The sequence below is a fragment of the Buteo buteo genome, chromosome 7 (assembly GCF_964188355.1).
Source record: "Buteo buteo chromosome 7, bButBut1.hap1.1, whole genome shotgun sequence".
Lineage (NCBI taxonomy): Eukaryota > Metazoa > Chordata > Aves > Accipitriformes > Accipitridae > Buteo > Buteo buteo.
The window spans coordinates 40,951,259-40,976,243 of record NC_134177.1 but is presented as its reverse complement, the minus strand read 5'-3'; the positions used below and the strand labels follow the sequence as shown (position 1 = coordinate 40,976,243).

The following is a 24,985-nucleotide window of genomic DNA, read 5'->3' as shown; positions in this document are numbered from 1 at the left end:
CTTTCTGCAAAGAAAAGGACATTGTTACCTAGACTTGCACTTGAATGGCTAAGAATTGTGTCTGCAAAAACACAGAAGCAGTCACAATTATATTCACGTTAATCATTAACAACATAAGAAAACCCAGTGACAAGATCTTTAGGAACTCATTAACAAGGCCATAATGTACACACTTTTATTTAAACATGGCGATTTACACAATAGTTCAAAGTTTGCTTACCCCTACCCCCCCCTCGGAAAACCTGTGTACCTAGATATCAGAATTAGCACCTAGTGTTTAAAAAGAAAAGAAAGACGTTACAGTATTATTTACTGCAAGCACTGGTCAGATCCCAAGCGATTTGGGCTCAGAGACACAGGGTTACATTAAATAATTTAATTTCTTGTGATCATCCAATTAGCTCATTGCTTCACCTCTGCAGTAGAGTTTTGGGTAACTGGTTATCTCTGAAACACTAGGAATGCATAGTTCATAAGGCTAAATGCATTTGACAAAAAGGGACAAATCACAGTTGTGGTCTGAAATTATTGCAGAGCAAATTTAAAATAGCAGTGTTTTTAAAGCAGTGGAACATAATAAAGAGGTAGGTACTTTCCTCCTTGATGGTAAGAATTTAACATTGCTTAAAAGTAGTTCAAGCTACCTAGCTTTATGTTAGATATCTCAGGTACACAAACAAGTCATGGCAGACTGGATTTACTGGAAGATATTTAAAATTATATAGAAAATGTTTCACTGGCATAAAAAAGTTATATTTCAAGAGGTTACTTTTTGTGGAGTGTGCTATTATTCTTAACTCGAAATATACCAATCTAAACTTTTAGTGACATCAAGCCATATTTACCTTGATGTTCAGTGCTTTAGCGAGGTAAGTCCCTTTGCTAAAGAGGATCACTAAAGATCAGAAGACTGATGTTTTGTGAAAATAAAGCGCACTTTTCTGCTTGGAGCAATGGCTCATGCTTCTTCTAAAAAGCAGCCTCTAATTATATGAACTTATTTATCTACCAGGATTGTCAAAAAAGCAATCAAGACCTAGCCCACTGATGGAAATTACTAGGCAATGCCAGAAAAGAAAGCCACTTTTGGTGCAACTCTTGCACTATCTTTTCCCCTCCCCCTTTTTGTTCCACATTATGCAATTTTTAATACAAATATTGCTTCCTATTTCTGAAGCCTGGCTCAACATTCTCTTCAAAAGTAGTAATATCAGCACTTATGTGCACCACTGAAGGCTATCAGGTGTACTGACAAAGCAGAGAGAACGTTTACATGAAGAAATGTCATATTTTAAATAGCACTTTTTTTTTTACAGAGCAAATTGAGATGAGTGTCAAGTTTTCAAATCATTACAACAATATCCTCTCTGACTGTAATTCATCAGTTATACCATCTAGCTTATTGAAACATTAACAGTGTACTTGCCTTTATACTGCAACGTGATTTAGCTGAAAGGTGCTAAAATGAACACTTGATCATTTTCACTCATACACAAGATGTCATGCACAGTTGAGACATTAGATTTTAAATCTATTTACAATTTTACATATTTTACAATATATATTTCATCTTTACAGCTACAGAATAAATTCAGACTAACATTGGTACCTTTTGAGTTTCTGCTGGGACTCGAATTCAAGTTAAACTAATTATTAAAAACAAGTAAGTGCATGCCTACAAGGAAGCTTTCAGGAAAAATGTCAATGGACTAGTGTTGCTTAAAAATTACACCGGTTTGTGTAGAAAATTTAAATTCAGTTCAAAAACCCATAAAAGCCTAATAGAAATCTACTTGACTAAAATAAATACAATTCATTACACTTAACAAAAAAGTGTACCTTTAAAAATGTACTGATTTAAGCTCATCTGATTTTTAGCCTTAAATGTACTTCCCTTCCCAAGTAGCTGATAGTACTAGGTGAGAATAATGATGCTTTTCAGAGTTAACACTGATAATTATCCTGCATAAACCTGAGGCTGCAGTGGTGGGGGCAGCTTGTCATTCTCCACATTTTCAGAGTCAATAGCTGCTAAGGCTTGACTTTTTGGTTTTATTTCTAATGGATATTTCTCAACAATATCTTGGACTTCCTTTGTTATTCCATCAGTCCAATCTATCAGGTCTTTCTCAAGCTTCTTGGCTTCATTGACAATTCTTTCCTGTTTCTCATTCAACTGAGACAGGAGGTCTAAGTTTTTATACATTTGCTTAACACCCAGGCACACATCAGGTGAAAAACTGTCAGATTCTTGCTTCTTCGGGGATGTCTGACCAGTCATAAAACGATCAAAATCTTCTTGGCTTAGATTTAAAGACTGAGCATCCAGTTTTTCAATGAAGGCCACAGCACAGCACTACAAACAAAACAGAGAGTGAGTATCACTGCAAGCTACAGATTGGAATGTATGCATTCTATTTTTTATCCTGCCGTTAGACCAGTAACTGATTATTTTATTTAATGCCTCAGATTGCTCCTAAAGATCTTTTCCAGAAGCTAACTATATCAGACAGTTCATATGCCTCTTTCCTCTCCCCAAAGTTTGAAGAAGTCAAAAACTCTGAGAACAATACAGGAAGACACCACTTCAGCAGAACAGTACCGACTCACTGGATAACGTCCATTACAAACCTCAGGGTCACTGCATTTTGGAGGTGAGGGAACAGAAAGAACATGACAACTAGACAAGAGCACTATATTGAAATTTAATAATCTTATCAGCAGAGATCTGCTATGGTGTCTATTCATTTTCTGAAGGAAGGAATGTCAAATGCCCATCTTACCTTGTGGATGCTCTCCTCCTACTGAAAGGAATTTTTAACATTCCAAGTATTTAATTCAACTACATATTTTCCCTCAAGAATTGCTTTACGATGAAATGCAGAGAAGCCAAGTTCATAATCATAATTCCTTCTAACATGAACAAGCACACCAATAAATGCCTCCTGCAGAAGCTTTAAAAAGCCTGTTTACCTCCACACATTAATGGCCTAGTTCTGCAGGCCGTTCAAGAAGAGATAAACTCTCATGGGCTTAAATAGGGAACTTTGCATCCATAACATCTGCACAGTCCAAACTCAGGCTTTTAGGAACAGAAAGTAATTAACTCCTTACAAAATAAAAATATACCCAAGTCTTAGCATCAGACTGTTCAAATAAAGGGTTTAATATTATAAAGAAAGCAAAGCACTGTCTGCTTTGGAAAGCAATGGAAGAGAGAGGAGATATAAAGCAAGAGAGCAGGCAGTACTCTAAGTAACCTCAACCACTCTCTGAAGATCAGTTTTAATTTTCCTTCTGTGTTATGCTGTGTTTGCCTTTACTGGAAACTCCTACATCCAAATAAAAGACAATCTTGTTGTATAAAACGTTAACACTATTCCTACACTTACCAGATTGGTAAAGTAGTAGCCATCTTCTCCTGTCATTAACCTGCTTGGATTACAGAAGCGTGTTATATATTGGATGTTAGACTGCAGACGGGGTGGGTTTCCCTTCAAAACAATGTATATAAGTGTTGGAAGAAAGTCATCAGCAGAAGCTGGTTCGTTTTTTGTGATTTTAATAGCATTAAATATATGCTTGCTGCACTTGGTGATGCATGCTAATTTATCACGAGGGACACGCTTTGAATCCATTTCAATAATATCTGTAAGATAAAAAAGTTCTCAGATCATTAAAACCATATTAACCAGACACCTCAATGAGTAGGACACTTACTGGACAATACTAATACTGCATAATTTTTCTGTGGTGCTTGCTATTCCATTAAAGTATCTGTTTATTCAACTTTCTCTTGGTTCAGCCCAAGTATTTCAAATAGATCAGGTAAGCCTAAGCGCTTCTGTGATAGAAAAATTGTTCCTGCTTCACAGATGATACCCTAGTCCAGTATCACAAAGACTACTGCAAATCTAAAAGCCTGGACCCCCTTCTGATGATAGCAGAAAATAATCTCTATGAGCAAGAGATATGAAATTTAATGCTGTAAGTAAGTGTACACTTCATCATTCACAAACCTGTAATTGCTTTTACAACCATATCAGAGACTTCTGGAATTTCTTCATTGACAGGAACACACAGCATTTGTGGAGTTACCCAGTGCAAAGCCCTATGACAAGAAAAAAAAATGTGAAACTGTTCTGTGCCTGTAACATTCAGGTGTTTGAAAGAGCTGCTTCTTGAATTCAAGGCACAAGGAGTGCTTTGTGTAAATGAGACACTAGTCCAGTCATAAGCTAGTTTATTCCACTGAAGTAATTTATTTCCATAAAAATACTTTCTTTTTTTGCTATAATTTAACAAAACCAAACCAATTAGTCCTCCTAGTGTAGTAGCTTTCATTAGTCATTCTATTAATTCCTTCTGTTTCTTAAATAAAGTGCTTTTAACCCTTTCTGGTTAAAAAGCTTGCCATTTTTGTGTGCATAGCAGAAGATTTTTAACATGCTTGATTAAGAGCTCATTTACAGGACTGCGGATTACTCAGCCATTTTTCTTTTAAAGACTTACCTGATTCTCTTTTGGACAGCAAGATCTTTCTTCTCATCATCAGTTGTTTCAGGGCAAAAGACATATTTATACTGTCGAGTCATAATATATTTTTCAATCTGATCCATTGCTTTCTCAACTTTTTCAGGGGGCACTGAAAGGTAAAAATCCCACACCCGATACAGTAAATAAAGTATTCTGTGGCTCCTTTGAAGATGTAATACAGTTTGGTCCTAATATCACCAAATCAGTACTACTGACTTGATCCAACCTGAGTTAATAAACCATGGATATACTTGGAGTACTTTCACTCTCTACAGCAGAATTAAAAATATAATGGTGACAACACCATAGTGACATGCCAAAGTAAGTACGCATAGGTTCACAATGAAGCATGTTCATTTAACACATTCAACACACAAATTAGGTTCAGCTGCTTGTAGCTTACAAGAATATTTCTCGAAAATACAGTCTTTGAGAATAAGTCCAGTGAGGTCTTCCAAGTCGTCTGTTTCTGTTTATGTCTAAAAAAATCCCTGGGTATGTTTAAACTGTGCCACTTACATACCAGGCACATAAAAGCAGTCCACAACAGAAATACTCCCCTCTCACTGGCTTCTTGTGCATTACAGTGTAACGTAAGGCTTGCAGCCGGTTAATTGGGTTGAGACTACGTATTCAACTTCAGTTTTAAACAAATAGTATTGAATTTAAAGCAAGAAATGAAACCAACTGAACCATATTTAATTAAGAGTTTAAGAAAAACCTGTAAAAACAAATAATTTACACAGCAAAGCTTTATAGAACTGGTGCTGCTGGGAATAGCTCTAACTAAGGTACTGGAATTTGTTAACAGAATTTCTGAAAGCTGGTTAGGAATGTTTTGTTTTTACTTGAAAATGCAAGAGGCTTTATCCTCAAAATCATTACTTTTTCAGCAGTAAGATACGAGGAAGAGGAACATAATACCTTTCCAACGTGTCTGTAATTTCTCTGCTACATTTTGATAGAAGTCCTGGGCACATTCAGATTGCTCCTCAATGCTTAAGTCCTATAACAGAAAACTGTTTTAAGTGTGCATGTGTGGAAGAAATGGCAGCAATGCCTCTCATGTTTTGTTTTTGTTTAAGGAAAGTGTCCAGATGCAGTAACAGTCTGAGAATGCAAATATATCAGAGATGTTTATGTTGGGTAAATTATATTTAAAAATATGAGAAACCAAGACATACTGGCTCTTTAACATGTGAAAGACGTTTATTTGCTGAACAGATGTATATTAGCAATGGAATTGGACAGGTGCAATGCTGTTTTCCCTAGACACATCCCTGAGTAACGGTTGACAAAATACTGTAGACTATTAAGCAGAATGCTTGCTCCCAATTTTGTCTCTTAACTTTTTAAGAAAGGATATACAGTATACCAAAAACCAAGAACATAAATCATAATTTGAAAGAATATATAGTAAACATTTCTAATGATAAAGTTACTATGAAATATATTCACAATGTTATTTGTGAGGCAACATTGTCTTTGGGGCATTAACTGAGCTACTGAAGAATGTAACAGAGGTTTGCAGAGTTAAAATTAACTTTACCTATCAAGCCACTTTTCACCATTAAATGGCAGCATAAAACCATACATTAAAAAAAAAAAAAAAAAAAAGGAGAGAGAACTTAGTTTCTGAATTCTCTAAGGCCAAAAACTAGACAGTTACCCTTGAACACAAAGTCTCAGCTCTAATGGCAGTGCTGCATTTTAGGCCTGGTTTACACGTAGCAGCAAATTGTATGTTTTGAGAAAGACTTCTTTTTGGCTAGCACAAACTATCAAGGAACTAGGAAATGAGAGTACCTTCAGTGTTTATAACCAGTAATAACAATACACTATTTTCATGAACTCTACGCTCAGAATGAATCAATTCTAAAAGAGAAAAAAAAACAAAACAAAAAACAAACCAAACTTCAAGATGTTTTCAAAGTGGAGGGCATGTAAGATTCCATCAGAACTTCCTTTAACTTCCAGTCCAATGTGAAGATATAATTTGAGTAACTACATACTAAATAGGAAAGGTAGGGGAAGGAAAAAAAATAGTGTGCTAAATACTGACTCATTTCAACCATAGGTGGCACTAGAGATACATTAATATTTCAAGAACTTTTTTTTTTTTTATGGAGAATGAAGATGTAACCCTTATTCCACATTAAAAAAAAAAAAAAGCATAGTCAAGTTTCCCTTCCCCAAAGAAAAGGAGACATGTCGGTTGATATTGTATTATCTTTATAACTTTTTAGACTTAAGAGATCTAAAAACTCATTATGTAATATATTTTAATTTCCACAAGTCATATTTGTCTAGAAAATTGTTCAACAGACTAATTTATGTGGCATTTATTCAGAACTCATTTATTTGGGTTGCAAAGGAACGTTCTCTCAAGATACCGGGGTTGGAGGGTTTCTTTGGTCACATACCATATCAAAAAGCAAGGCATTGACAATTTAAGACTGCCACTAGATCTTCATTCAACTAAGCATATCAGCTAAAGACTCCTGTATACAATATACAAAAAACAAACTGCTGGAAGAAGTGCAGCATTTTCTCCATCTCTCCCCAATTTCCCCATTTTATTTATGTAAAAGGCATGCAAAACTTACCCTTTTATGATTCATTGTGTCCAAAAATAGTTTACATTGCTTATAGATATCTTGTCCAGGCTTTTGATACGTCTTGAGAAATTCTATGAATTCCTTGGATACTCGATCTGTCTCAATGCTAGCCTGCCTGTTTATAGAAGGGCTGGGAGCCTTGGCTTCTTGGATCTCTGCCGGGAAAATTTAGGCACATCAGATTAGCTTTTTTACACTGATGGATGACTTCAGGAAGCGTTTAATATGTCTTAAAATTTCAGGTTGGTTTTTTCAACTGTGGAGATGAATGAGCATTTCTTTCTCAAGCTTTACCAGTGAAATGCTGGATATTACTAAACAGAACTCTAAGAAACTGAGTATTCCACTGAAGTGAAACATTTATAGCCACATACCCATTTACACTAATGGCCTTTTTATATTAGCAAATTACTGTAACATGGGTTTGCTTTCAGGTTTCTTACATTTTCATTCCCAGGTAAGATATCTCCATGTAAGATCAAGGCTTCCAGATGGGATTCTGCAGCAGTTTAAGATAACGGAGTGCTCCCTTTTCCGTTCTCCCTCACCTTTACATTCCTGCTCCTTTGCTTTCAACTGGCTCATGAACTAGCTCAGGGAGTAGTAGTTCGGGGCAGCCCTAGTCAGAAATCAGTGTTTCTTTGGGGTTATTTTTCAGCTTGATCAGCTCCCCAAGCTGGCTTCCCACCAGGTCATAGAAGCAGCAGCAGCAGCAGCACAAGACAAGGAATGGGAGCATGAGGTTGGTGAAAATGCGGCAGCCCTTCTTTGGCTAGGCAGCAGATGCCACAGAATCACACCTGCAGTGTAAATGAGAACTTGGCCATTTGTGTTTCAGCAAGAACAGAAGCACCGCGCCTGTTCAAGAAAGAATTTGCTTGGCACTCAAGAAGGAGGTAGGAACACAGACTGCACACAGCACTGGATGCAAGTTTATACAGCTGCAACCACAGGATTTTTCCACACAAACACATCTGATTTTCCAGGGTGTACGTTGCAAGTTAATTGTACTGATCCAATACCTTCACTACCCAAGTTTAGTTCACCCACCTTTCAACTTGCCAGCCAACACTGTTCAAAATGAAGGATTGAATAGAGATGATGTAAATGAACATGATGAAAAGCAAGCAGCAAAGAGACAGAAAACATGAAAATATTCATGGTCAACATGATACAAACACATCTTTCAACCTGAAAATACTAACATGCACGACAAAAAAATCCTTGTTTCAATAAGCATACATGCAGAACTCCAAAATATAAGGAAATAAATGGGATTAGTATATTTAAATTGGTATGTTTTATATTGGAAGTAGCTTATTGTTGGGGTTTTTTTGTTTGCTGTTACTTGTTTTTAAAGAGATACAGCACTATAGTAAATTCAAAGCTGTAGGATCCAGTGACTAACAACAGTGATCATTTGACCAAAGCACAAGACTCTACACTTCAGCATAACCTTCTCTGGGTAATAATTTGGTCAGATACCATTAGAACATTTATTGTATTTAATGATAAGAATGGAAAAGGTTTTGCAAATATTTAAATTGCAGCTGCAGCAATCAAGATACGGAGTGCAAATCAATCTCCTTTCTAGTTACACAAGAACACTTTTTTCCAGAGGGCATTTCCTCCAATCTTCTTTATACCTAAGATTCAAAGTAGAATGCCTGCACAGTACTCAAGCTGAACAGCAACCATTACTATATGTTGATCCAAATTTGTCACATTTAATATTACATAACCAGTAAGTACAGAGCATAGCTTTGCAATAATAAACAAAGCAAGCAGGCCCACTTTTGAAAGGGTAGAATTGTAGGGTATTTTTTCCACAATTAATTACTGACTTCATTTCAAAGAACAGCCAAAGATTTATTTACTTATTTCAACACCGAGTTCACTGTATCAGAAAAATCATGAACTTTATTCCACTATTTGACCTTAAGGAATATGAATATGATTTTTTTAGTCACAGATCTAGAATAGATTATTTTTTTTTTTAGTTACTAGAGAGATGTAGACAATTGAGACACATTACTGTTAATGTAGGCATTAAAAAAAATTGAATGTTAGAATGAACTGTCTTTTTAATGAGTCACACCAAGAACTACATGTAGTCACTCAGAAAAGTTGCAACTTCATTAATCTCTGTGTTGAAATCCTGATTTCAGGAAAATGAACTGTACAACATACACTGATTACTTAGGACTGCAGGAACAAACTTACTTTCAGCAATAAAGTATTTTCAGCTTTGTCATGTACTTTAAAAGAGTTAAGTCTAACTAAAAAGAAGCTGATTGCCGAAAAGAAATTCCATTTGAACAAGCTGAAGAGAACCTAGTAGAGGAGATATGCCAAAATGAAAAGAAAGAGTATGGGAAGAGTTAAGAAAGGATCACCTTTACAAAGAACAAACACTATTAATATTAAAATCTTTCTCAAGGCATTCTACAAAAACACTAGTTGTTACAGCAGAACATTAGCACTCCAGTGATTCACTATGGTTGTGCCATGGTCATGGATCTGAGTCCAACAATATAAAAATAGCGTTGTCATTAGCTCTACTACACACACCCATTCATCATCTTCATATAATTTGCAAAATAAAGAATGGTACATCTTCAAATTTCTTTATTCAGCAGAACATGTCAGAATTGCAAACAAATAGCATAGGACAAGATCCTAAAGGTGTTTGCTTCAAGGGTTCTGGAGTCCTTTTGGTTTAAATGAAACCAGTATGTCTTCTCTTGATATGAAATTGTCGTCTTGATAATTGTAACAAACATCTGGAGATGTTTTGAGAACGCAAAAGTTCTTGGAGTGCAAGCTATTAAACTGAAATAGTTTCAACTTACAATCAGATTTATAATGGCAACCCAGAATTATTTTTTGATAAAAATATGAAGCAGCACAAGATCTAGCTACTTCTTACAAAATTCTTATTTTTTTGAAACTGCGTAATCCTTCAGATGTCACACTAAGGTAAGCTGAAACTTCTTTGAGCTCTTATTCCTATAGTCTCCTTACCAAAAAGCAAAGAATTGATTTAAAGATTCAAGTTCACGTCAAGATGCTAGACTTGCTTTTTTTTGTCATCTTCGTATTCAACAGCACAAGTTATAACTGGCACAACCCTAGTTTGTATTTTGCCAAGCCCAGCTAAGAAATAAGCTTACTAAAATCAAGCAGACAGCTTGCTCAAGCTGTACTGCATTACCTTCAGTAGGGGAAGCCAGTTCCCAGGAGGGAGTAAAAATCTCCTTCAAATCCCTGAGAATGTTATCAGCATTTCGCTCCCTCCCAAGCTGTCCTGGCTTAACGATTTTCTCTTGAGCCACTGAAATAAATGCAAAAGCAAGCAAGACACCAAGAACGGGAGCATGTCAGGAGAGACGGTGAATGGGATAAAAAAAGAAAATATGGAAAGTGAGAAGAATGAACGTAAAAAAAGTTCTTATTACATAGCTGAATGCCTTATTTAGCCAGCTGCTGCCCATGGACCAAAACAAATTCTAAAGCAAAATCCAGACATATTTAGAACTTCTTATTAAGGAAATGCATTGTCAATAAGGCTAAGATATATTAATGTTGCTTTTTCTTCTGGAATGCCTCCTCCACAGTCTAGCATTTTCCAGGTTTTGCCCATGTAAGATATTGCTATGCAAAGACATCAGTGCCATTAAATCATTCTTACTTGTAACACATGCTGTAGAATAAACATTCAGCCAACCACAAACTTGATATTCACAACCCACACACGCATAAACACTACAAGTTTCCTTTCACATTTATTTTCATTTAAAGGCACCCTGCTTACACATTCCATTTTTTCTGTTAAAGCTGCTGAAGTGATCCATTATGACAGCATCATCTGATATTTTGATATCAGCATTTCTATCACACTTAGACATATCAGTTTGAGGTGACTGACAGCCAGTACCTTTTCTCCTGCTTTCTTCAGGAAGAGTTCCCTTTCAAGTCCTAAACTACAGAATCACACTATGGTTGACTCATGAATCTAGCAAGAATGTGCATCATGCAAACAAGATACTTCCACTCAGCAGGGCAGTGGTAGACCACCACCAGGAATACATTTATACTACACTTTAGTGGAAGAATTCCTGTATAGCTAACACAAACACGTCACTGTTCTATTTAAAAGATTGTTCGGCGTCACCCAAAAGCTCATGTTTTTCTGTTTTTTCAGTAAGACTTCACATATAGCAATCGCTCTCCAGGAGCATCATTATTCCAACTTTTTAAGGTCAAGGCACAGAGTACTACTCTGCCTTTTAGTACAATACAATTAGCAAAAATACTTTTTAACTTAACATGTTGTATAGAACCATTAAAAGCAAAGGAGAAAGTTACCCTTCTTAGCTCCTGTTCTGGAAGAAGCAGTGAAGAACTTCTTCACGGTAGTGACCTTTCGCGTTTTCTCATTGGTTTTCTTTTCTTCAAATTTTGAAAAGGTCAGTGACTGTGCCCCTTGGGTACTCTGACTACTGGCATATGCTTCTTCCTCCTCACGCTGAAGCCTGGAATTAGAAAAATGTATGTCTAATTTAAGTGCTTAAAACCAGCACAAATAAGCTAATTTCCTGTGCAATAAATTACTCATTTGACATGATGCTAATTCTTCTCTATGCTCATCTTCCTTTGTTACTTCCTACCACATCTCCCTTCATTCCATTACATCCACTCTTTCCATGTTGCAATGGTGAATGAAAGTGAGGGAAAGCTTAAGATGGCAAGGGAGGATTAAATAGTAAGGTCAAAAGAGAGGAGACTGAAATATAATCACAGTCACTTTCCCCTCATGTCACAGCCCTGAATTCTACAAAGGTAGAGGTGAGGGAAAAGACTGTAGGAGGACTTCCAATAATCGATTCAGTTGCCTTCCTCCCTGCATCGTGTTCCGAATTTCACAACCTATTACCACAGGCAATCCTTTACCATGTTACTAAAGATAAAAACTATGGCTCACAGCTGAGCAAGTGAAATACCCTGTCATAATCTCAAAAATATTCTGGGAAATAGATCATTGTTGTCGTAATTTCTTTTCTAAGTCTTGGTAACACTTATGCTTACTTGAAGGAATGAGGCAAACCACTTCACTGCAAACACTGATGGGCGCTTTGCAAAGACCAAGCCCATCTTTCAATCTACATGTACAAAGTAGGGGAGGGCAAACATGCTAATCCTTCAACGGCTACTTTTCTTCCTATGCAGGAAAATTAAAATAGGTTAAATTATATTGCCCTTCAAGATGCTAAAAGGTTGAGCAATTTTCTTTAAACATCTATCCAGCTCAGGATGGACCATAAATAGTCTTGCACTTGTAATCTCTTGAGGCAAGAATTGTGTTTTATCTGTGCTGACAAGCCTGTCTGTTCACTACAGCAAACAATCACAGCTTATCTGTTCCTTTAGCATCTCCCTACTGAACAGTTACTTATTAAAGAATTCCTTAAATGCCCCACTTTATTGTACATAGATGTTATAAGACTGACAGCATAACTATCTGCTCTAATAATACTTAAGTTTTTATTAACTGTTTAAGCCAAATTTATGGCAGAGTTAAAAAATGACACGTCCTCTGTACTGTACCCAACAGCTTACCTGGCACCTTCTGATTAGGCTAGAAAAAGTTTCAAGCACTTCTTAACTTGCAGTTAATCTGTTCCAGTGCCAGACAGTAAAGAGAACATTATAAACAAACAAACAAACAACTTCAAAGTCTAAGATAAAGAGTGTCTAGGGTAGTCAGATACCAGAAAACTTAGGGCTTCCAAACTATAACCATCAGCTTGGACCCAACTCAAGTTCAGAGAGCTTCCACAGATGTCACCTTCTTCAGGCAGGCTGATGTAAACAGTGCACTTAATGACTTTTCTTCCCCATTCCACCCGCCTGTGACCTTGGTTAACGTAGCACTAGGTAACTCAAGTTCACTGAAGGGTTCCAAACTCGAGTGCAGACATGTCTCTCAGGCATTTGTACTTTCTCCTAGAGTTCGGGCATATTCCACTAATACATTAAGGTAAGCATATGTAGAGAATCAGTGTCAATATGAACAAACATCTTGGCCAGCTCAAGGCAACTGCCAATCAACTCTTAATACACAGCTAGATACTCCTCCATCTTAAGTATTCACATAACCCTGAAACAGTTAATTCTGAGTGGATGTCACTTAACTCATACCTGGAAGTGAACAAAGGACAGCTGTAGTACAAAAGAGGATGCTTTGCAGTTTCTCAGGCAGCAGATAATGCTTTTGCTTTCTACCCAAATCCAACAAAAAGCAGTTGAAGCTGCTCTTATATTCTCACTCAAGCATAGATTTCCTCCAAGACCCATTTTCAGGGTCAAGCATTTATCACACTAGGAAAGCTAGACTGTTTTGCAGAAAGTACATGCTTAGAAAAATTACCTACATTGTTAAAGCTAAAGCTTTGATGTTTTTGGGCTCAACCCTGCAGTTTAAAAGAATGACCACAGACAAGACTAAACCCAATTTTTTAATCAGTAGCTGAAATGTAAAGCCGTTGTGCTGGCTATATTCAAGACAATAACTGTGGTCTCCAGAGGCAGAGGTATTTTAATCAAAATTGTCACTTTCACCCTTCCAACTGCTAGTTAGAATTACAGATTTCAGTATGCAAATTAGGTCAAAGTATTTGTTGAGAGGTTGGGGGGATGTTTACATTTATTACTTCACAGACTTTCTTTTGAAACCTCTTAAATTAGAATGTCATAAATATTCATCTTTGCATCAAAAGGAAGATTTTCCTTCCCTTTCTTGCTGGAAAGGTCAAATTTGAGAACTTATGATGAAACTGAGCCTGAGCAAATAGGACTAGAAAATAGGAGACAGGAATAGTATTTAGTGAAGTCACCCTACTATAAAAGAGGAAGGAATAAAGAGGGCTCTTTACCGCTCTGCCAGCTCCCAATCCTCTTGAATCTGTTTCTGCCTGGCCTTATGGTATTCCTCTCTCCAGCACTTGGAGCAAAATCCCTGCCAAGCAGGATTGCCATAGTAACCACATCCCTTCTTGCACAGTAGCTCTGACTGATCAACATGAATTCCTCTGCGTTCAGATTTCAGGTTCATTTTCTTCCTGTTTGAAGAGAAAAGGGTTAAAGACAGAAATATGGTAACAGCCTGCTAGAAATAATTTCTTTTGAAGGCTTGCCTTTTAGAAAGAAGTCACCTGTTTTAATTATTTAATAGTTCCATGGCAACAAAATAAAGGCCACAGGAGGAAGGGCACAGTTACATAACCATACAGCCCCAAAAGCCAACTGCAACATCAGCATATGTTTGCATAGCTTTGACCTGCAAACAGTACCAGACAGCTGGCCTGGAAAGCAAGCCAGCAGTACCAGTCAAACAGCTACATACGCATGTGGAAAAAGGCACAAGTCTCTGATCTCACCAGCACATTGTTCTAACAGTTGCAGAGGCACAAAGCAACAGAGGAAAAAAGAAATACGGAAAGTTACAATCACCACGAAGGAAGCAAACTGAGTAAGAGAAGAAATGTAAATAGGTTTGTATTCAGGCTAAGACTGTCTCTACAAAGAATCACACTGGTGAGACTTTAGCTAACGTATCTTTGGCCTCAAAGAATATGTCTTCACGGCACAGTCAAGTATCACAGCTAACCCAGCAGGGTACATTAACACGGATGAGGTGCATCTCCGTTTTCTTCAGTACTCAGGTTACTTCAGAGTTAAGTTGGGCTTCCGCATACAGCACAGCTCTATAGAATTTATATAATGTGACTACAACAAAAAGATTTATCCTAGCGCCTACACCACCACTGTGCAGAGCCTGCCTTCCAGTGATCCAGCCCTCCCCTTTTCTTGCTTGACACAAACCATCCCACATGCCAGCTTGCTCCCAAGGGCATTTCAACTACTTTGTTCTAATTCTAAATGCTGGATTCATTTTAGGAGAAAAGCAGCACAGGATCCCCTGCATTAGCAAGTTTAAGGTCTGCATATTAAAACACAGGCATTTGGATTGCAATATTGACATACAGAGATACTAGGAATACCACAGCAAGGCCCTGGAAAGCAGGTCTTGGTCACCAAATCCAGACCCTTTTTCTTCCTGCGATCCTCAGCAGAGAGTGCTCTGCGTAAGCTGAGCAAGCACCTCAGCAATTCGGTTTCTTGCTCTCACATTCGTAACCAAAGGTGCCCCTACGACTTCCTTCCTCTAACAGGAAAACCAGAAGATTTTTAAACCAACGCTACCCCACAGTCTGAAGACCCTGTCCTGTCCTGCCCTCCCCTCCAGCACATTACTTAAGATCACACAAGGAAAACAGAACACACATTGAGATGCAATGTATGGAAAGCAAGATGAAAAGAGATTTTCTTAAACTGAAGAATGTCAGTAACTGTCAGAGTAAATCTTGTTTTAACCCAAGATTCATGACGACCCCTAAGTTCATGTGTTTGAAGAATCTGGATCTCTGGTTTTTCACATTTCTGCCCAGCAAAGGTTACTTACCCCTGGCAGGTCTTGCCCTCAACAGTCTCAGAAAACTCTTCTCTGGGTCATCCAGTGAACCAGATGTGATACGCACAACTGTCATTACCAAAGATAGTTTTCTACTATAGGAAGTAACAGCTAATTTGTTTCAAGCTGAATTACATAAGATCAGCCATTTTAAAAGACTGATAATGTTTAACATTTCCCATTAATCTAAAGTTATTTTAAGTAAAGTAACAGGAAACACATATGATTTTCTCTGAGGGGGGAACAAATTTAATATTCCATCTTACCTATGTAAGTATTACGGCTCCTTCCACTAACTTCTTTTCTATCTTTGAAAGTAGTAATGAGCTCCTAAAAATAATCTAAAAATAGTTTAATTGTAGGGACCTGTATATTAAGGGGATCAGTTTCTTAATGGCATAATTTATAAAGACACATTTTCTCATTTATATAGATAGACAGCAGTTGAATACTCTCTTTTCTTTCCCACAGAATGTCTGACAGTTAGAAAGACATTAATACGCTTCTGTAAAGCAAAATGAAAAAAACAATGAGATTTTAAATATTTGAGAGCACTTCATTCCTATATGGACAAATTAACAGAGGAAAATAAGTACATTGCCTTCATAAAAATCTTTTGGTTTCTGTACTATCTTCATTTTCTGATTCCTCAAGTGAGGTCTTTGTCATGACTGTAATGGTACACAGATCTGCTGACTAACAATCCATCTAGCAGACCAGAAATTAAACATCAAATGTTTGTCAACTGCACAGCCTGGGACGGAAATTGCATGTTGGCAGTATTTGGAAACACAGCCCGTTCTCAGAGCATCACACATGCCCTTTATGACCAATTCTGAAAAGAATGGGGAAGCAAAAGCTTGAAACTCTTCAGTTGCTCCTGATCCAGTTTAAAGACCGCTTCCTAAAACCAGAAGCTGCAGCAGCATTTTGACTAGAGACTCTATTGCAGGTGCCTGTACTAGAAAAGACCACCATGCATAAAATTTTCAATATTGCCATTAATTGTAAAGCTGATCAGTCTGAATGTTTTCTATTGTAAACTACAGGGAGCTATAAGACACAACAGATAAGAACATTTTCATAACACAAACTTCAGAGAAATTTTACACTGATCTCCATCACCCAAGGATCATTCCTGATCCTATCACCCACTACAATGGAATAAGTTACAACAGTTTTGCAATTGCAGTCTGTAGGCCAATTTCATTAATTCAGGTGTCTGTTGCTCTTATTCAAAAGCACCATGCTTCAGACACTCGTATTTTTTGGAAACTAAAGGAGTAGAATGAAATACATGACCTTGCTTCTATCCCACATCAACATCTTGCTTTCTGAAAGCTAACAGTATACTCGGTTTCTATGCCAGTTATGCACTTTCACTATCTCTATACAGACACACAAAAATTAGCTTTCTGTATCTACAGAGCTTTAACTAGCACCACAATTACCTTTGGCATCCTGCTAGCTCTTTGTGTACATTAGAACTAAAAATAAAGTTCTGTTTAGTGTCAAAGTTCAGCAGCTTCCCTTGGAGTAAGCAAAACAGGTCTCTTTGTAGGAAGCTTTTTTTTTTTTTTTGCATTCTTTCGGGAGAGATTTGTAAACAGCTGCAAAGCCAAGCCACTGGGAAACAAGTTGTTCTGCTTTCTCTCCTTCCAAGTATTTTCAATTGCAGTTACATCAGTTTCAGATCCAGGGACAAAAGAGGTCACCTTGAATCAATATGAAGAAATCACATGCTGCACTTCAAGCAGAGGCTTTCTGCTCCCTTTAAACACATACAGCCATTACAAAAAGAGTTTCACAGCCAATTTCTGCAGGTCTGCATTTACATTTTAATGAACAGAACAACTCAAGTTTTAATAGACTGAATATGAAAAATCCATCTCAAGTCCACTTTCAGCAACTAAATCGCTGTGTATTTTATGATCTTCCATTCCTAAAAATGTTTTGTTGGAACTTTTGAGTATCCAAAATGCTTTTTTTTCTTTCTCTATTCCCTTGTCTCCCTCCTACTCCAGCTAAAGGTGCATCATTCTTTATTCAATGATAAAGTCAGTGCATTTGCACAGTCACACCACTTATTTTGCATGGTCAGACCTCTTATTTTTATTCATGCCCTGAATGCATGACCTGTTCAAAGCTTACTTCTGAGTAACATAATCCAAAAGAAAGAACAAATTTGCTGTTTTCCTGGAGTTGGAGAGGTAGGCAATTCTGAAGAGCTTTCATACTGCCTGACCACTGAGAAGTCAGGAAAACAATAGTAAGGAAGGTAACATATGTTCACATTAACAAAAAAAAAAAAATCTAATCAAGAAGGACAATAAAGTACCAGAAGATCATAAATAAAATTAACTAGTACAATTTGGAGAGCTGCACTGCACCAAACATCCTTTTTACACCTCCTGCATCCCAATTAAAACACTTCTCAACAACTTCAAGAAGCACCAAGTCTCCCTCCCAGGAGCAAACACCTGTAATTTAAAGTATATTCATACATTGCTTTGCTCAATAAGTGCTTCAAATAGTTCTGGTGTAAATATTGTCAGGGAAAGCAGAAATGACACTTCCTTACACATTTCCTCACAAACACCATGATACAGAATCTTCTTTTAAGCATTTCTGTACCAGTACTAGACCTCATCAAAGGTTAATATCTATGTTAATTAGCAGCACCCCTTTGAAAAGTTTAGAAAAAGAACAGGCTCTTGGACTTAGTTATTAATTTATAAAATCCCTTTCCCTTTGTTACATTTACAAGTAAAAGCTTCTTCCCTCCCATTTTCCTCTGAAATGGAAAAACAGAAACCACCCAACCCCTTTCTATGACCACGATCTTTAAACTCCACCTAACACAGCGTGTGTGTGGTTCCTCAGACGATCACTGCTAACATGTCCTGTTACACCATGGCTGCAAAAGTGGATTTATTCTGGACAATTACAACATGGAAACCTGTCCCATTGCTGGCAATCACCGTATTTGTACCACAGCTAACAGAGGACTAGACTGTATGGACACCATAGAGCTCCTTGTCTTACTGCCACATGCATTCCCAGGCTGGTACCCACCCAGCCTGACAGCATACTAACTCCAAGCTACAGCATCAGCTGCCCGTGGCTACATGTTTCCATGCTGTTCTAGATGTCAAGCTTTATTTTTCTAAACTGCAGTGACATCAAGAGCAGATGAATACTTGTGTACTGTTGGTAGATGAGGCATACAATACATATTATGTTAGATATATTTGAAAGATTGCGCTTCAAAAGTCTCTAATGACAGATCAGATCTCCCTCTGTAGCTTTTTCATAAGCATCTTCAAATATTTAGTTTTGTTATGATGCCTAGCATGTGGAAAAAAACCCCACCAACCTCTGTGGCTTAATTCAAAATTAGCTTTTTACTTGCTTTAGTGCAATTCATTCTGAAGCTCTCCAATACATCTTCCTATCAACACATTTTTCTTGTTGTACCTAAACTTATCTAAAATTTTTCTTTTTATTCACTAGTATTTTGAGCACCCATTTACTTAGAGCAAATAATTTTTAAAAAGTGCAATACCCACTCATAGGTTTCTCGTCCCTTCCTCACACCCCTAGATTTTTCCTGTCAAGTTTGTCATCCAAGAAGAATATCCAATAAACCATAGCTCTTACTTCAGAAAATGGAAATTGACATAATTTTTTTTAGGAAGAATAAACCAGCTGTCTGCCCAACAGTTCCTCTGTGACTCTGTCAAAGCTGCAACTGAAAACGTATATGCAAATAGTACAGGGTTTCGGTTACCACAGTCAGGGAAAGAGACATCTGAGCCAAAACCAGAAAACCCAACTTTTCTGCAAAATACTGCTGGCTGACAGCCACACCACTTTCCCCCAGTCACATACTTCAATCTGCCTTTGAAGATTAACTAAAGGAAACACAGAAAGAGTTAAGACACAGGAAACATGCATTTTGTTACAAGTATTATCAAAGAAAAAGAACCAAAGTGTTAAGGTCAGTGGGGGCAGTGGGGGAGACTGGAGGAAAGAGGAAAGGGTTTTTTAAGAAATGTTTTCCATTGACCTGAAGTATGACAGTATTCCTTGAATGCGAGTGCTTAATAAAACCTACATTCCAGTTTTCAAGGATTTTCAGTTTCAGGTCTCAGAAGCCCACATTTCTCATGGGAAGCAACAAGGATACATCTAAATCTATGAAGAGATTCCATCAAAGCACTTTGTCTTCAGACAACATTTGCAGACTGCAATCTATAATCTTAATTCCCTACACACCACTGGGAAACAGCTACAGACACCAGAACACAATCTACAACAGTCACCAAAGCTCAGGCAGCAACAACTTGTTTACATCCCACATTAGATACCTACATTTCTGTATGGGTCTAGTCCTGAGTACATCAGGCTGGACGTCCAATCTCTGGCATCTTGACTGCTCATATAAAAAGACAGTGAAGTTCACCAACATCAGTGCAGAACTAACCAGACTGCACTGGCACAGAATCAGGCAATCAGATACTATTTTACTTTTTTTTTCACCTGATGATCTTCCATTACATTCCCATGGGACTAAGGATAAAACCCTCATAATCGGTGCTATTTCACAAATAAAACTATGGGATAAGAAGAGAGCTCAAAAGTTTGCCAACACCTGATGATCACACGTGGTATCTTGATATGCAGGCCAGTTACATAAAGCACAAAACTAGCTCTAAGTTTCCAAAAGGCACGCTCTCTTCCAATTTTAAGTCCGTATATCCTTAGGCCATTTTTGTCAGTATCGCATAATGGGGACTGAAGTAGCAGTAATCATTGCTTCAGGATATGGTACCTTTCATATCAGACTCAAAGCTCTCAACAACAGCAAAAGACTATATTCTAATTTTCAAAGAGACCAGATTACAAAATAGCTAGAAAAATTAATAGTAAACTTATTAAAGTAGGTATCATAGTCACAGCAAAGAGCAAGTGTATTCTTAGCTTTTATGTAATATGAAAAAGGTGCTCCTTTCATCAAAATAGGATCTGTCACTATGGTCTGATTTAACACACACATGAAAGAGACTACACTTATGTAACAAGTTCTTTTCAGCAATAAACCTAAGATAATTTTCAAAACACATTAGGGTTTCCAAAGACTGCAGACACAGCTTTGGCTTCAGGAAAAGCACTGTGGGTGAAATCAGGTTTAGAAGTAGTATAGATTTATCATGAGTTCAGACACCACCAGCTTGTTTTTCTTGTTCCTTTCCAACATGTACCTACCTTACTTCCCAGGGACTGCGTAGGCAGATACCTTTATTGTCAATGCAGATTGCATCACTGCCACAATGACAAGATACTGGCTTTTTCATAAAATATTTATTAGTCCTGGACTGTTCAGGTCACCTTTTATAGAAGAGCTGGTTGAAAAAGCTCACTTATCAAAGCTGAGTGGAAAGCAGTCTCATTTAATCAATCTATAGACACCTTTAGTGAGAGGTAACTGCAAGTCAATAATTATTACAAGCTATGAAAAACAGTTTCTAAATAACTCTGCATGCTAACTCTGGAAGTCGAAGTCTCGGCACAACACTTAGCAACAACCTACGCCAGTCTTTTCACCGGACTGAAGCGAACGTGATTTGGCTCTTCAAGTTTAAGTCTTCATAGCACTTCATGAAAAACTTGCATTAATTCTTCTCATTAAAAATTATCAAAGCGCTCCAAAGACTGTTCACAATGTCTCATACAGTATCACTCACTGCAACTGTCTGGTCATTTATGGCCATCCCCAGGTATGGAATTTTAGAGCAGGAAAAGAAGAACAACTGGGGAAGTCTCCAAACACAGTTCTTGCAGTAACTGTTGCTGTTTTACATTTTACTAGTGCCTGAATGGTACACCATACTCCACATCAGATCAAGAGAGTAGCAAGTCCCACCCAAAACTGCATGCAACTTCAGTTACTGAAAATAAATTTACAAGGTAGACTAGAAAGTGCATCAAAACTGAGGGGGTGGAAGAATGGGATTGGGTTAAGATCTCTAACAACCACAAATTTTGCCTATGGAAAAACATCCTTAAAATAACATGAATGTATTCCAAAGAGCAACCACTGACCCAAATGCCACAAAATTCTTGAGAGCCATGTAAATGTTGAAATAGTCATGATTCATATGTAACCCTAAACATTCAGGCATGTAATTAGCAGAAAGGTAATTAAGCATGAGTTAATTTCCTCTAAAGGAAAGGGTGGGGCAATATGATCTAAGAGACACATGAACAGAGAATAGGAAAGCCATTAGACACAAATTAGGAAAGAAACACAGCTGCTATCTTTGCAGCATAGATCGTATGCGTCTTCATAGTTCTAATGTACATCTTTCTTGCAATTAAGAAATCTCAGCTATAGCAGTTGTTTCCTAGTATAAACAGCGCAGGTTGCTAACTAATGATCCTGAGAAAAGAAACAGTCATTAACTGTGATGACAGACACACAGTCTGATTAGCCACCTGAAAATAACCGCACTGTTTGGTACTGTAATTTGGCAGGGGAAATTGCAGCCACTACTTAAAACTTCTGAAACCTAATGGCCATGAGGCTTCAACACTCTACCCACAGAGCTCACTATTTACTTCAACTTGAAGATGCATTTTCCCCCTCCAAAATCAGTACAGACCTTAAGCTACAGTTTTGTTTGTCTGCATCAAATTCTTAACTACTGCCCGTAGCAATGACCGCTCAGCTAGGAGTAGCATGTATTCATGACTTAACAGACTATGTCTCACCATCTACATGTGACTCATAATTGCACTTTTAAATGAAATCACAAGAAACATCTAAAAACTGCTGTGTACTGTTTGAATGGGAATTCAAGTAAGAATGTGAAAAAGAGGATTAGCTAAAACTTCTAAAATCTCCTCAGAAACAGCAGTGATTGGCTTCTACACGCTCTGTGATTTTGCCAACGTCAGCCATGCTCACCTGGATACAGATTAAAACTGAGTTTGCTAGAACCTCTGAAAAAAATTCAAAACATCTTATGCACTTTCTACCTGACTTGTTACTGACAGTGTTTTAATATAACTTCAGAAGCACGATTTTTAGGTCTAGTTTTAGGTCACGAGCAGTCCATCATCAACGGAAAAATAAAAAAAGCATGATTGGGGATTATATAGCAAACATTAGGAGGGGAAGGAGGGAGCTGAGACTAGACTGTAAAATACAATTAAATGCCAGAATCCTGGACTATCTTCAAGCTTATAATCATAGATCATTGTGTAAAGCGATCTTATGAATTGGTATAATTGGCTTTATACCCTATTCTTCCCTTCTGTTGTATGTTGTTTTGGTTTTTTGTCAGCAAAGCATTCCATTTAGTTACAATTCTCTTCCTAATCCTGCCCCCTGCAAAACACTTGTGTAACCATGTCCAGAAGGTCAACACATCCAATTCCTGAGTAAAATACTGTTCCTGGAAAACACTACGTCCTTCTATGCTGACGGGTCATTAGTGCCAAAGGAGTCTCAGGTAACTGGAAAACCAAGAGCTAGCTGCTCAGTACACATCCCAGAGTACTGGCATGAGGAATTGCCAGCACAAAGCACTGCTTCGGAAACAGCTGCATGACTATGAGATCAAACAAGGTATGGCAACTCGTGTCAATAATGGATTTAAATCACAAGCTCCATAACACCACCCTTTTTCCAAAACTGCGCACTGCCACGAATTCCCAGCACTAGGCCAAATCAGGGCCCCACTCAGCCCCAAAAAAACCTAATTTGAATTTTGCCTGTGACAACCCCCTCAGTTAATCCAACACCCCACCGCATAAGTGATGGTGCCCCTGCCACAGACCAAAGCAGCCCAGGCCAGCAGGATTTAACATAGCGTCAAACCACCCCCTCAGCGAAACTTTTTGTTACTTCCAAGTGCGTCATTCATCTTTCAGTATCTCACACCCTCTCTGAAAACACAGCCACTCCCTACTTCAAGGGAACGACCTGAACACTACATAAGCTGCTCATACAGTGACAAACACCCACAAAAACACCCAAAATGCGCTGCTCAGCATCTTAAATAGACTCCAAACTTCATTTGGCTTGACTTTAAAGGACTTTGATCCCCAGTCTTACAATAAGAAGCCAAGCACTGGTAATACTTACAAGAAAAGAGTCAACTCCCCCTCGACCCACAGGGAACTTAGCAGGAAAACAGGCTGAGGGGCCAGATTTGCACAGTTAGTGACACCTTCACCCCGATTAACTATTGAAACTTGCCCACGGAATTCAAAAATAATAACAAATACACAAACAACTTAGTTTTAGGAATTGCCCAAGGAGAGAACTGGTTTACTAAGTTTCTCTGTATCCCGGTGTGTTAAGCCCGGTCACAATCCGCCTCCTGGAGCCCGGGGAACCCCTGGCACGGCCGCCACCCCTGAGGAGAGGGGCTGCCGGGGCCGGGTACGACCCCCCCCCCCCCCCAGCGGGTTCCGACGCCCGATCACCGAGACTGAGAAGGAATTACAACGACCGGCGGCGGAGACGACGGGGAGGGGGAACGCTAACGGCCACCCAACTGTCACCAACTGTCACCGCGCCACTGCCGGGCGAGGGGGAAGCCCTTCCCGCAGCCGGGCCCAGCGGCACAAGCACCGGGCAGCCCCCTGAGAGGAGCCGCTCACAGGGCCCCGGCAGGCCCAGCGGCCCCTCAGGGAGACAAGCGAAGCGGTTCAGAGCTGCGGCTCACCGGTTTAATCCCCGTGGCGGCGGGGACGAGCCGCCGCTCCGCGCTGCTCCGCTCTCCGCTCCTCCCTCGGCGCCGCTCCCCTCACGGCGGCCGGGCGCTTCCTCCCCTCCTCGGCGGCGGAAGGGCGTGCCGTCACTTCCGGGGAGGGCGGCGCCCTTTCCCGGAAGGAAGCGAGGGGCCGGTTTGCCCAGCAGAGGCCCGACAGGACGGGCGAGGGCTCCTCGGTACCGCGGGGGATGCTCACGCTAGCCCCCAGGGCGGAAAGCCGGGCAGGCCGGGCGAGACAGGAGGCGGGCAGAGGAAGGGACGAGTGCCGGGAGCTCTGCCGGCAGCGGCCGCAGCAAAGGGGCTGCCCCAGGCCTGGCCGCGCACGGCGTCGTCAGGGCCGTTTCACGCTCTCTGCAGTACATAGAAGCTGGAAATTAGGAAGAGATCCAGTCTTTTCTGGTATCTACGCGTCTTTCTGTGAAGATTCTAATTTTTTTTCCCCTTCCGGCACATCAGCTCCCTTTCTCTCCCTTCAGACACACTACACCCATCCCAGCAGCGGCTCTGTTCTT

General features: G+C 38.9%; 1 protein-coding gene across 4 annotated transcripts; it reads right to left on the bottom strand.

The window, feature by feature from the left end:
* Positions 1 to 151: 151 nt before the first annotated feature.
* Positions 152 to 24,548, bottom strand: RABGEF1 (RAB guanine nucleotide exchange factor 1). Of its 4 annotated transcripts, XM_075032611.1 has the most exons (11): positions 24,426 to 24,548; positions 14,090 to 14,275; positions 11,523 to 11,689; positions 10,369 to 10,488; positions 8,205 to 8,225; positions 7,143 to 7,309; positions 5,461 to 5,542; positions 4,513 to 4,645; positions 4,020 to 4,111; positions 3,393 to 3,649; positions 152 to 2,356 (listed from the first exon to the last, which is right to left on the bottom strand). In XM_075032611.1, the coding sequence occupies exons 2-11, from the start codon at positions 14,266 to 14,268 to the stop codon at positions 1,958 to 1,960; spliced, it is 1,617 nt and encodes a 538-aa protein (XP_074888712.1). In that variant the 5' UTR covers positions 14,269 to 14,275; positions 24,426 to 24,548; the 3' UTR covers positions 152 to 1,957. The 4 variants fall into 4 exon arrangements, with proteins under 4 accessions (XP_074888712.1, XP_074888710.1, XP_074888711.1 ...); XM_075032609.1 differs by lacking the exon at positions 8,205 to 8,225 and having other exon boundaries at positions 24,426 to 24,541; XM_075032610.1 differs by lacking the exon at positions 10,369 to 10,488 and having other exon boundaries at positions 153 to 2,356; positions 24,426 to 24,541.
* Between the last annotated feature and the right edge of the window lie 437 nt (positions 24,549 to 24,985).